The 12,729-nt window shown below is 38.4% G+C and overlaps 2 protein-coding genes across 2 annotated transcripts in view; both read left to right on the top strand.

Moving 5' to 3' along the window:
- Positions 1-5,529: 5,529 nt before the first annotated feature.
- APOBEC4 (apolipoprotein B mRNA editing enzyme catalytic polypeptide like 4) lies at positions 5,530-8,104 on the top strand. The gene is made up of 2 exons (XM_053469686.1): positions 5,530-5,544; positions 6,972-8,104. The coding sequence occupies exon 2, from the start codon at positions 7,016-7,018 to the stop codon at positions 8,102-8,104; it is 1,089 nt and encodes a 362-aa protein (XP_053325661.1). The 5' UTR covers positions 5,530-5,544; positions 6,972-7,015.
- A 1,338-nt stretch (positions 8,105-9,442) lies between these two features.
- Positions 9,443-12,729, top strand: part of HMCN1 (hemicentin 1) — a 115,257-nt gene continuing 111,970 nt past the window's right edge. Inside the window, exon 1 of the mRNA XM_053469687.1 lies at positions 9,443-9,701. Coding sequence (XP_053325662.1) covers positions 9,443-9,701 — 259 coding nt within the window. The remainder of the gene's footprint in view (positions 9,702-12,729) is intronic.

Consider the following 12,729-nt stretch of genomic DNA (forward strand, 5'->3'; position numbering starts at 1 on the left):
TCGTCTTAACTGGATGATAATTTGAGGTATGGAGAAGTTTACTAAACGGCTTCAGTTTCTGAATGCAAACAAATGCTACATTCAGACTTAAACAATCACAAGGTGCATAGAGAGTGAACCTACTGCTGGGGTGCTGCCGGTGGTTGTAGGCAGCTGTATAATTCACTAAAGAACTGGGACTTTTAGGCTTGTACCCAATGTGCCTTAAAAACCATAGTGTAACCATAGTATCCACCTCATCTTTGTGCTATAAGAGCAGGCATTGCAGCTACTTGGAGTACAGTATATGTTCTGTAGATTGGGAAACAATATGCATTACTGGGAATTGAAAGAAGTAGAAAGCACCAAGTCCATACTCTGCTTGTATTAGACTCTACAATCTTCTTGGAGATACTGTTTAAAAGTGCGTTTTATGATCAGTCCATGAACTGTTTTGCTAAATGGGAAGGCCACCTTGGCTCTTGTGGACTGAGTAAATGATATTACATCTAGTTTCAAGCAGTCTGATTACTTTTATAGATTGCTCAAAGAAGAGTGGCAAGAGTGATACCTCACTCTTACAAAATAAAGTGTTGAATTTAGCTCATGCTGACTTACTTGGAGAATACTTGGGGGCAGAAAAAACTCAAGATATAATCTGGGGGAGATTTATCTGAGAAAAGAAAAAATGTCAGTGCGCTAAACTATTCTCAGGCTCAAATAATACAAATGTATAATATGAGGCCTACCAAACAGTGTAAGCATGCTGCAAATACAGTGTGTTGGCTGTACAATGTATACAAAAAAACAAAATACTGTCTGCGCTTCTCACCCTAAGTGGCCAAAGCATAATTAAGCTCACCCGCCACGTCAAGGCACACTCTCAATAGGGTGAGAACCTACTCTCACCTCTTTCATAGTGAGCTTAATTATGCTTTGGACAATTAATATAAACAAAACCTCTCATTTATATTATGTTTATATATTTGTTGCCAGCTTTATTAGGGTGAGAAGCGCAGACAGTATTTTGTTTTTTGTGGAGATTTATCTGACCAGGGGTATATGAAGAGGTAAAGCAGTATTGTGCCTCATGCACCAGACTGCCAACTGGCAGCCCCAAACTTCATCTAAAGGCATCTCAAATCTCTCCAACCATTATTGGGACACTTTTTAAGGCAAATCGCTTTAGATTTGGTTATACTAGATTATGCCACAGAAGCTCCATGTGTTTTCTCTAATTGTTTTACCAAGGGAAATTTTAACTGACCAGAGTACTGTGTTTGTACGGTTGTTACAGTTAAAATCATTAGGGACTTCTGTGTACCACCCTGAAACTGATGGGCTGAACCCAAGAGGAAAATATATGCAGATCTTACCCCTGAACAGCAGAGGCAAACTAAAGAGATGGTAACAAGAAATAAAGATGACTTCTCCAGTATACTGGGTAGTACCAGTAAAATATGTAATCATAACAATAAGGGTAAAGTCTTATAAGACTCAGTGAGGCAACCAGGGAACTATCCAAGCAGAAGAAGCAAAAATGTAGTAGTCTTTGTACCTAATCCCGATGGGTCAATACATTTGATAAACTCAAAAACAGGCACAAGCAATATTCAGAAGCATGCTAGACTTATAAAGGGTTATTGTCAGAGCACATTGACAAAATAAGCATTTCTTACCACCACAGTACCACCACAGTAAAGGATCTTGGCTTTTGAGCTTCATGGAGTCCTCACTTAAAATACGTTTCTGTATACTTGCAGTCATCTATAGCCAAGACCGGGAGCCCCATTTGGAGAAGATAGATAGGTTAAAGGAAAACCAGTCTTACCGCCAACCCTGCCAAGTGATCTCTTAGTAAAATGGAAGCTTAATATCAGGGTTATACTGGGGAGGGGGGACTGGTGAAACTCAAAGTCACCAAAGTGGAGGCAATTGAAAATGGGCCATGCCCCTTAACCCCTTAAGGACCGGGCTCATTTTTCGTTTTCTACCCTGTGGGACCGAGGCTGTTTTGACACTTTTGTGGTGCTTGTGTTCAGGTGTAATTTTCTCCTCACCCATTTAGTGTACCCACATAAGTTATATATTGTTTTTTTCAGGACAAGATGGGCTTTCTTCAGATACCATTATTTTGATCGTATCATCTTATTTACTATAAAAAAAATAAAAAAAAAACATGGTGAAAAATTGAAAAAAATAACATTTTATGACTTTTATTTGAAAAATCTTTTACTCACCTAAAAAAGCAAGTAAAAAAACTAGCTAAATAGATTCTACTACTTGTCCTGAGTTTAGAGATACCCAATGTTTTTATGTTTTTTTGCTGTTTTTAGTACGTTATAGGGCAATAAGTACAAGCAGCGTTTTATGATTTCCAAATCTTTTTTAACAAATCTGGTCAGTCTGCCTACATCTCCTCTTTGGAACATCTTTGAAGCCGGTTAACTCAATTTAACCCATTCAAACCATATATTTTTGAAAACTAGACACCCCAGGGTATTCCAAATGCTGTTATTTTAACCCTTTCCATGCACCAATTATACAACTACACTTTGTCAAACTTTGTAATAGTAATTTTTTTTTATTTTTTTTTCCACACAAATTGTACTTTAGTTATAGATATACAGGTTCTGGTATATGTCACTATCAAACAACACCCCAATGTGTGTTCAGGAACATCTCCTGAGTACAGCGATACCCCACATGCATGGGTTTGTCAGATTGTTTGGCTGGTAAAAGGCTACTTTTGGGGCATGCGTAATTCAGGTGGTCATTTGGTCATTCTGCCTCCATCTCCTCTTTGGAATATCTTTGAAGTCGGTTAACTCAATTTAACCCATTCAAACCATATATTTTGGAAAACTAGACACCCCAGGGTATTCCGAATGCTGTTATTTTAACCCTTTCCATGCACCAATTATAGAACTACACTTTGTCAAACTTTGTAATAGTAATTTTTTTCACACAAATTGTACTTTAGTTATAGATATACAGGTTCTGGTATATGTCACTGTCAAACAACCCCCCAATATGTGTTCAGGAACATCTCCTGAGTGCAGTGATACCTGACATGCATGGGTTTGTCGGGTTGTTTGAGATTTAAAATGCCACATTTGGGAAGTGCGCTTTTTTTCTCCATTTTGGTCAGTCTGTACCTATGCCCTATCTGTGAGCTAGGCCACTCCAATTTACCCCATCAGCCATTTTTTTTATATATTAGACACCCCTTGGGTATTTGAAGTGCTTTTATTTTAACTCTTTGAGATTTTTGAGAAATTTTAGCACTTGCTCAAAATAATAAACTTTATTTTTTTATTTTTTTTATTTTTTTAATACTTTTTTTATATTTTTTTTACACATTTTGCTGGTACTGGATGGTTCATCTAGTGACATCACTGCATAATTATTTTTAAATGTTAGCACATTTTTTTTTTTTCCATTTTTTTTTATTTTTTTTTTGAATATTTTACTAATCACATAGTGATTAGAAAGCTGGGCTCCATTGACTTGCATGGTTGAATGCAGTACCTGTATTCAACCAGCAAGTGGAGCCAGTTCTCTAGAGGGTCTGGAGACCATCTAGCAAACTTTTTCTTGTTTGTTTTTTTTTACAGAGCGGCGGCCATCTTACTTGATGGCGAAGATCACCGGCAGCTGCGGCTGTGACCGCTCTCCGGAGCGGTCACAGCCCACCTAAAGGTAAGTGTTTGGTGTCGCTGGATGCCTCCTGATCGAGGCATTCCAGCGACACCATTTAAGTTTAGGAGGCGATCGTTGATCGCCTCCTAAACGCTTTTAAAACGGGCGTCCGCCGCCATACAATGTATGGCGGCTGTTGACGCCCCGGGGAGGGGCCAGACATGGCCCCCGATGCCGATCTCGGCCTTGCTGAATGCCTCGACATCGAGGCATTGCAGCAAGGCCGTTTAAGCGAAGAAAGTGATCCTTGATCACTTTCTAAGCTTATTTAACTTTTTGACGGTTCAGGACCGTCAAAGGTCATTTAGTGACCTTCTTGTTATGACGGTCCTGAACCGGCAAAGGTCGCGAAGGGGTTAAAGAAAAAAGCAGGTCAAGGCTTTTTTTGGGAATAGCTGGTTATTTATCAATATAGGAAAGTCTTATGGATATTGATGGAGGTTTCTTGAAACTGCAGTAGTCCACAAATTAATAAATATATTTTGTACACCAGCAGCAAATAGCAATAATCAATAATAACAGATAGCTATGCAAATGCATAGCTGAATCAGATAACAATTAATGATAATAATAATAAATAAGATAATAATCTGCCCAGTCCTGTATCTAAGCCATAAAGAGTTGTCTAGAGAACAAAAATATGCAACAGCAGAAAAAGGGTACTGAAAAATCTGGATGGACTTGTTGTTCCTTACATCCTCTATAGGATCGTTTGTTATGAGTGATTCTGATGGAGAACAGCTGACTTATTATTATGATTATTAAAAATAAAGCAAGAATTCAGCACATACCAAAATAAAACACCTATCTGTGGCATAAATATTGGGGATTCCATCACGCTATATGGCCATATATTGCTGAGCCCACCACCACGTCAAATACCCCAAGCTTCACAAGTCCTATCTATGGCTATATGGCTCACCATGGAGCGGAATCAGTGGGTCTACATTGTTTTTTAACCCCCAAGACTCTCAAGCAATTTAAAGCCTTCTCTGGACACCATTAATGTGGCACCTGTGTGGCAGAAGGGGCTGCTCAACCCTAACGTTTGGTCAGAACCTGGAAATATCCACAGGACAAAAATATACAGAAAGGGGAGCGCATAGCCTAAAAAGCATTAAAGGCTTACACATTCAGATTCCGGGGTTGCTGCAAGAATAATAATAACCAATAAGTACACAAAACAAAGAAAGATTTCAGCTCATACCCAGCATATACCATTCCAGTTTGGGAAGTATCAGGCTTTGTCACAAAAAAATACCCCAGACCGTTATAATTGTGTGACATAATTTAGGTTCTACAACATAAATCAGCAAACTCCTAAATAAAACATAATAATAATAAAAAATGCATCTTGATAGGCAAGAAGACGTCTCTGTATAGAGCGAAATGTTACATATACATGTCCCTACAGGTCTCTAAAAGGGAAGTGGCGCCATTTTGTGCGACATGCGTGAGGCAAACAAGCTAGTGGGCTATAAACCTGAAAGGGACCAGTGTTCATAGAATCACTGCAGAAAACAGAGGCTCGGGGCACTTCATATATTTCTGTTAAAGAGATAGATAGGTAAACAATTTACATGATTGTTCCTTTAACTCAGCCCTGGGCTGTCAAGCTACAAATGAGTCTCTGTGTTGGGTTACATGTGATTGTGGAATGTTGTAGTAACAAATGTGAGACATAAGACAATCAAGCCACTCCTTAGGACTTCACGCTGCTCCCTGTGTTGAAGGAGAATGACTTAGCAACCAATGTGTACTGAACAGAAACTCATGCCCTATCTGATCCGTTCAATCGTTCAGACCTTTGTATGAATTAGGTGGCTTTGAATTTCCTGTACGATTTGTACTGAAACACCTATGGTAAGTACATTTTTTAACGAGGCATTCAATTCTATTTTAATGGGAAGAATGGTTTACGTGAAATTTGGCTTTGAAAGTATTCATTTCTATGTAATATTTTGTTATTGGTGAAAAGAAGTGTTGCAGATCATAGGTATAATCAGCGCACATGCACGAGTCTCAGAAAGTTTATATTTTATACGCAACTACAGACAGTCTGGGGAAAGGGGTTTGTTTCTACAGGTTGCCTAGGGATGAATAAATTGATTTTCATGCATTTTTTTAAATCAAAGCTGTGTACTTTGGAATTAATGTGTATATACCTAATGCAACCTTATGTTTTTTTATGGCAGGATATCTTATACATTTGGATGAATAAGAATTCTTTGCTTTTGACCAAAACAAAGTAAGAATGTTTTGTAGTGTAATTTATAAAAGAAAGTATGAGGTTCTGCTAATTTGCCCGCAAAGTACTTAGCAAGCAGGCTGATAGGCTATTTTTGTAATTTGGTCTACTGACAAACGCCCCATCTCTATTCCTTTGAGTATTCAAAGACTGCCCCCCCTCACTGCCTTCCCTCTCCTCTTCACTAGAGAAAACAGAAATGTTCTATGTGTCCGAGTTAAGGCGATGGGACCAACCCCCCAAAAAATTTGAAATGGGTGGGCAGTAGGCAAATCCATGCAAGAAGTTGTGTTACCAATGCTCGCTCCTCCATCGAGATATTAAACACACAGAACTGGAGGCATGATCCAATTTAACGAATATCTGCAGAAATATATTCAGGTTTAGGATGCAAAACGAGGAGTAGATTGTGCTTTTGGGTGTTCTCTTTTATCACTGTACTGCTGCTGAATGGGCCAGTTACAAGGAAGATGTCTGGCCCCTTTACTCTAGAAAGGGCCGTGCCAAGCCAACACAGCCTCCACAGGATGCATAAAAAGGCGCTATGCGGTGATACGGCTGCTGGTGGCTCTGCCTTGGGATATCATCTACAATAAAACAGCAGTATATAAGTTTAGGTTGCCAATGTTGTCCCAGCAAATTTGGGACTGTAAGCAGCTATGGTCAGAATGCCTCCAGCTAATCATTACTGAAAGAATAAGTACAGAAAACCTGGAAACCTCCACGCCATCTTTTATGGAAATTCTGCTCAATTTATTTTGAATGTTTAGCATTTCTTTTGATTTTTCCTTTCTATTCTGTGTGTGTTTATTATTGTTTCAATTGTAATTTAGCTTAGATTTTGTGTTTGCGTGCAATGCAATTTTTTTTCAATGTATTTATTTCTAGACTACACAACACTGTTTCTTTCTGCAAATTTAAGATAAATATTTCCTGATTACTCAGATTTTTCACTAAATGATAACTACTACAATGTACGTATACGCTAATCTATGATAACTAATTTTTTTACTTGTAAAACATTATTATTTATATTTGGCAGGTTCAAGCTTTTAAGCTACTAGAAGAGTCTTATTCTTCTCAAAAATGGACCATTTTTTCCAAGAATTCTCTGGGTATCATGGAACATTGGTTAAACCTTACTACTGGCTTTATCAGAATCAGGGTTGTTCAAAATGCCCATATCACATAAAGACAGGAGAGGAATCCAGGGTTACCTATGGAGAATTTTATGAAACATTTGGATTTCCTTATGGGCCAACAATGCCAGAAAACAAGCAATTAATATTTTATGAAATTAAGGACTTTTCTGGAGCAGTCTTACAAAGAGGTCAAGTTACAAACTGTGTTAGTGCCAATATTCATGCGGAATCCATCTTGTTTGAGGAACAGGGTTACCTAGACACCTTTCTCTACCATCATGATTATTACATTGGCTATATAACCCTTTATTCAAACTACACACCTTGCAATGAGTATGCCCATTATTGTATCAGCAAAATGGATAATTTCATAGCCAAATACCCACAGATACGCCTGGACATCTATTTTTCACAGTTGTATCATACCGAAGCATCCTATCCCACAGCTCTTTGGAATCGTGAGGCTTTAAGAAGTCTTGCAGGCCACTGGCCTAGAGTGACCTTGAATCCCTTAAGTAATGGGATTTGGAAAAACGTTCTTTACACTTTTGTGAAAGAAGTTCCAGAAACAACAATGTATCAACCCATTCTTCCTGCCCGGTCATCTACTGACAGTCACAATGCATATATGATACAAGTTATCACAGGTATCAAGCCTTATTTTGTGGATGTTCCACCGCAGCCTAAACCCATTATAATTAATCAACGTCAGGAACGCCCGAAAGCCAACTACAATCCAAATCCTCAGCCTCAAACCAACAGTTATCAATATCCACCATATTTTGCACCCGGTATGCAGCTTGTGCCCTTACCCGGCCCAGTATCCCATGCTCAGAATGAAGTTACATCTAAACCTAAGAATATTGTTCGCCATTTAAAAATGCCTATGGATAAGTATGATGACGTTGATTTAGGTACCTTTTTACCCAACGCTAAAAAAATTAATGAAGTTGTGATTACAGAAAAAGTCGTGAAAGAAAAGGATAAGGAAAATGTAGGCAACAGAAAGAAGAGGAGGAAAAATGGACCTTAAGATGGTGACATTCCGTTTGACAAGAGAGTTTTCACACACTGGAAAAAAACTACCAATATGATGTTTTTCCTATACCTAAAATATCTCTATAAATGCGGCTTTACAAACTATATTGTTAAAGATTGACACCTAGCTTTTATTTCTGTATCTATTCTTTTCATTTTAATGTCTGATATGTCCTGTACGTGGGGACAATGTATTACGTTGATTTTTCAGACAGGGAGATCAATGAATCTGGTTCTCCACTATACCTTTTTTAAGTTTTGTCTATTTTTTTCTACAAAGATATACAGAGAATTGCCTTTACAGTGAGAAGGAAAACCTCTGCAATGAGAATTCTAGAGACAAAACGTTCTATTCTAAAAACCTTAGAAATACAGATTTTCAGGATCTATTCAAATATATCACACAATAGATCACAGCAAGGTAGCTGCTCTGCTATGCATGAAACCCTGACTTAGAATCAGGTACTTTACAATTGACTTAGCACAAAAATCTAATTCTTTATTGGTAAATTATTTTTTTTAATAGTATACACTCTACTACTTAGAATATGTTTTCTGTAGTATTGTGTAAGTGTTTATGTTGTTCTAGCATCACGTGATGTCTTGTACACAACAATCAAGGAAAAATGTACATATGATTAACTAATGCTATCAATATTTACTCACTTATTCCATCACACTTGTTGTATCACCAACAATTTACGGCATATAGCTTTGTGTTAATTCCTGTTCTCATTTTAATGTAAATACCTATGTACCTAATCTGTCACACACCGAATTGTTTAGAAGGCTATTTTTATACAACAGTTTTTTTTGTCAATTGGCACCATCAACAAGATATTTCAGGCTAACTTGAATCCGTTGTCACGTGCTGTAACGTTGTCACGTGCATTGTTGTAGTGCTAATTATTAAAAATTAGTAATGTGTACTTGAATTTGTACTTTGAAATGTCTTTAATGTACGTATAAACTGTACACTTGCAATAATTCAAATAATGTTTAATTAAAAAAACTAACACAATTTTGTGATATTTGTCATTGGTATGTTTGGTGCCATCAGTGTTATGGGAAATACAAGATGTCTCCAGATGGTGGCAGCCACAAGCCATAATATGAAAAACCTTTTGTTTCAACTCAAAGAAGCAAAATACACTTTTTTTTAAGCCCAGTTGTAGTTCAGCCCATTGAGCTCTTTATTGTTCAGCAACTGGGGGGAAAGCTGGTTTGACTTTTTGTTCCGCAATGCCCTTAACGTCTTCATTTATGTTCTTCAGCTCATTGATCTGAATTCATACAACTTCTGAATTTCTTTGTTCGGTGGGAATCTTGAAACATGTTTTTTAATAGACAGCTTCCAGTCTTACTGCTCCTTGTTCAGCTTCTCAGAAGAAATTCTTGCGAAAAAACAGAAGGAGATTCAGACGAAACCCTGGATGGCGCATCCACTTTGGCGTTTGTTTTTGATGTTACAGGGTCTATGTATGATGACTTAGTTCAAGTGATTGAAGGAGCCTCAAAGATTTTAGAGACATCTTTAAATCGACCAAAGAAGCCGCTGTATAATTTCGCCCTGATTCCATTCCATGATCCAGGTAAGAATTATTGCGCTAAGAAAGAAATTAAACAACATTTGTTTTGACATTGTTTAAGTTTTGGTGTTTCAAAGTTTTTAACAATGTTAGGACAAAGTTAGTAAAATGTATTTTCTAAGGAGCTATTTTTTTTTTCCGGAATACAGAATGGTGGAAACATATATATATATATATATATATGTAATAAAATATGTTGAAAATTCTTCTGGTGCCCCATGAGTATCCATTTTCTTCCAGTGGATATTTCTTTCAAATTATGTACATAAGTAATGCTATAAACTTCCTGCCACCACATTTTCAACTGTGTGTTTATTGTATATGTATAATAAGCCTTCTGAATGGTGCTACATCAGGTATCAGTATTTAAATATACCGCATAAATGTATATTACATTGGCAGTAGATTATATATATATTTATATTTTTATACCTTTAAACTGCTGTGATCATTCTCCTTAACCCCTGTACTTCTGCCCATGTCTTTTTTAGATGTTTTGTGATTAGTATTGCTTTTGCCTTTATAAAGGGAGGCTAATACCCCGAAAGCTCATCCTTAAAATGGAATATTAGTCCAATAAAGATATTGCAGTACTCATATTATATATATATAAGTTATCAAACTGATTAGAATAGAAACTCCGGGTATTTTTTCTTACCCGGTGTAAGAAAATGAACCTCATCCCAAAGGGAATCAGTATTAAGACCCCACTCATCCCCCTCCCCTCTAAAACCATCACTTGTTTTAAGTAGTAACCTCTGCCATGTTGATCAGTATTTCATCAGATCTGATGAAGAGAGGATAACGCTTGGAAGCTTGTCTTTTAAATACTATGTTAGTCCAATAAAAAAAGTATCACCGCATACTGCAATATTCTGTTTTTTTTGACATCGTGTCTACTGGACTAATACGCCTAAACCCATTTAGAAATATATAATGATGTCTTTTTCCTAGTCACTGTTAGAATCATTATTATAAATATAGCAATTTTCAGCTAGCTAGGATTTTTCTTTTTTTTCACTTTAATTGTTGGCAGCTTGCTATTGTCCATTCACAAACTTGGGACTTACCCAGTATTTAAATTACCTAAAACGACCAATGTTTTTGGCTCATTTTGAAGCGTTCCTTGGTTCTTCCAGCATTCCCTCATAGGATAGAGATCGCTGTCTGGGTCCCATCTGAATCCTTAAGCATCAGTGGTTGAACTTTTTGGAGTCAGAAATTTTGGAGAAGCCAAAACTGAAAGCTTCTGGTTTAGCAGTGGAACTAGAAACTTTTGAAGCGCAGCTGCTCTAGATTTTTAAAAGGAGCAACGGGCTTAGAAAAACTGCTTTAGGGTTTGCACTCACCACACAGTCATTAGCTTCAACTTACATTCTTTGCACATTTAAATCACAGAAGAAAGAGCCACAGGCATCTTTATGTGCACTGCTTTAATGTGTGGGTAATATGAACTATAGAAATTGCATTGGGTTTGTTAATATGCATTATGTGCCATAAGTCGTTCAGTAGAAGACATTATTCTGGGAACGGAGATTCAAGTCATTCTGGATGACTCCTCAGACAATTTGGTCTTTTAATCTTAAGAAAATATCTACTGATAGTAGCATCAGTGTATGGCCATCAGAGGACAATAAAATGATGATCCCATGAACATTAAATGTCTATACGCTATTGGTATAATTATTTATTGCATATGGAAATATCACTGCAATAAAAGCAGTTGGCACACTGCAAAAATCCAATGTAATGTAATGTAAAAATATACTTATATTCTGAAAACTGTCTGAATGTAAGAAGTGAGTGCAATGGCTGGGAATAGATATACTGTATATATATATATATATATCTATATATATATATATATATATATATAGATATATATATATATATATTGTCAGGGTGCACATTTTGTCTTCTACTATTTTAATCTAGTGAGCCCAAGAACATGAAAAAACAAACATCTTAATGTTACTCCTAACTCTACCCCCATCTGCCTCGACCTCCATCACCTTTTTCTCTCTCGATATTTTACTCTAGATATTTTAAATCACTGACATCTGTAAAAAGTTATGACAGACAGGCATCACTGGGAGGGGGGGGGGCTGAATCCCTGAATCTCAATGCCATAGCCCTGAATGGAGACACTGAAGCTAAAGTATACTTTAACCAAGTGTCTGAAGCCAGCGCTGTGGGCATCATTCCCTCATCTCCCATTGCCACCCCAATGCAGAGCTTCTCCTCCTACCCTGCTACTGTGTATCACATTCCACAACAAAATACAAATACCACAGCCATTGTCACGAACGGGGGCTATACAGACGACTGTAATGACCCACAGTGCCCAATGATGGAATGTCAGGAGTCACCGTGCAAGAGAGATACAGGACCAGATGCAGGGTAACCACACTTCCCTGAGCGATGGGCCATCAGGATTGTGTGGCCACATACCAGGATGCTAAGATAGCAGCGGGAGGTATCCAGTGCAGATAACAGGATAAAGAGATCTCTGGCCGCTACGGACAGAATAGGCAGGACAGAGCCAAAGGCTATACATAAGATCTGACATAAATATGACAGGATACCCCTCTGCTGGGGCTTCAGGACGGGGCACCCCTCTGCCGGGGCTTCAGGACAGGACACCCCTCTGCCGGAATTCAGGAAGAGACACCCCTCTGCCTGGGCTTCAGGACGGGACACCCCTCTGCCTGGGCTTCAGGACGGTACACCCCTCTGCCGGGGCTTCAGGATGGGACATCCCTCTGCCGGGGCTTCAGGACAGGATACCCCTCTGCTGGGGCTTCAGGACGGGGCACCCCTCTGCCGGGGGTTTCAGGATGGTACACCCCTCTGCCGTGGGCTTCAGGACGGGACACCCCTCTGCCGGGGCTTCAGGATGGGACACACCTCTGCTGGTGCTTCAGGACGAGACACCCTTCTGCCGGGGCTCAGGACAGGACAACCCTCTACCAGGGCACAAAACAGGACAACCCTCTACCAGGGCACAAGACAGGACAACCCTTTACCTGGG

This window comes from Spea bombifrons, chromosome 6, assembly GCF_027358695.1.
Source record: "Spea bombifrons isolate aSpeBom1 chromosome 6, aSpeBom1.2.pri, whole genome shotgun sequence".
NCBI lineage: Eukaryota > Metazoa > Chordata > Amphibia > Anura > Pelobatidae > Spea > Spea bombifrons.

Coding starts and splice junctions, on each gene's coding strand:
- APOBEC4 (XM_053469686.1), top strand. CDS start 7,016: ATGGACCATTTTTTCCAAGAATTCTCTGGGTATCATGGAACATTGGTT.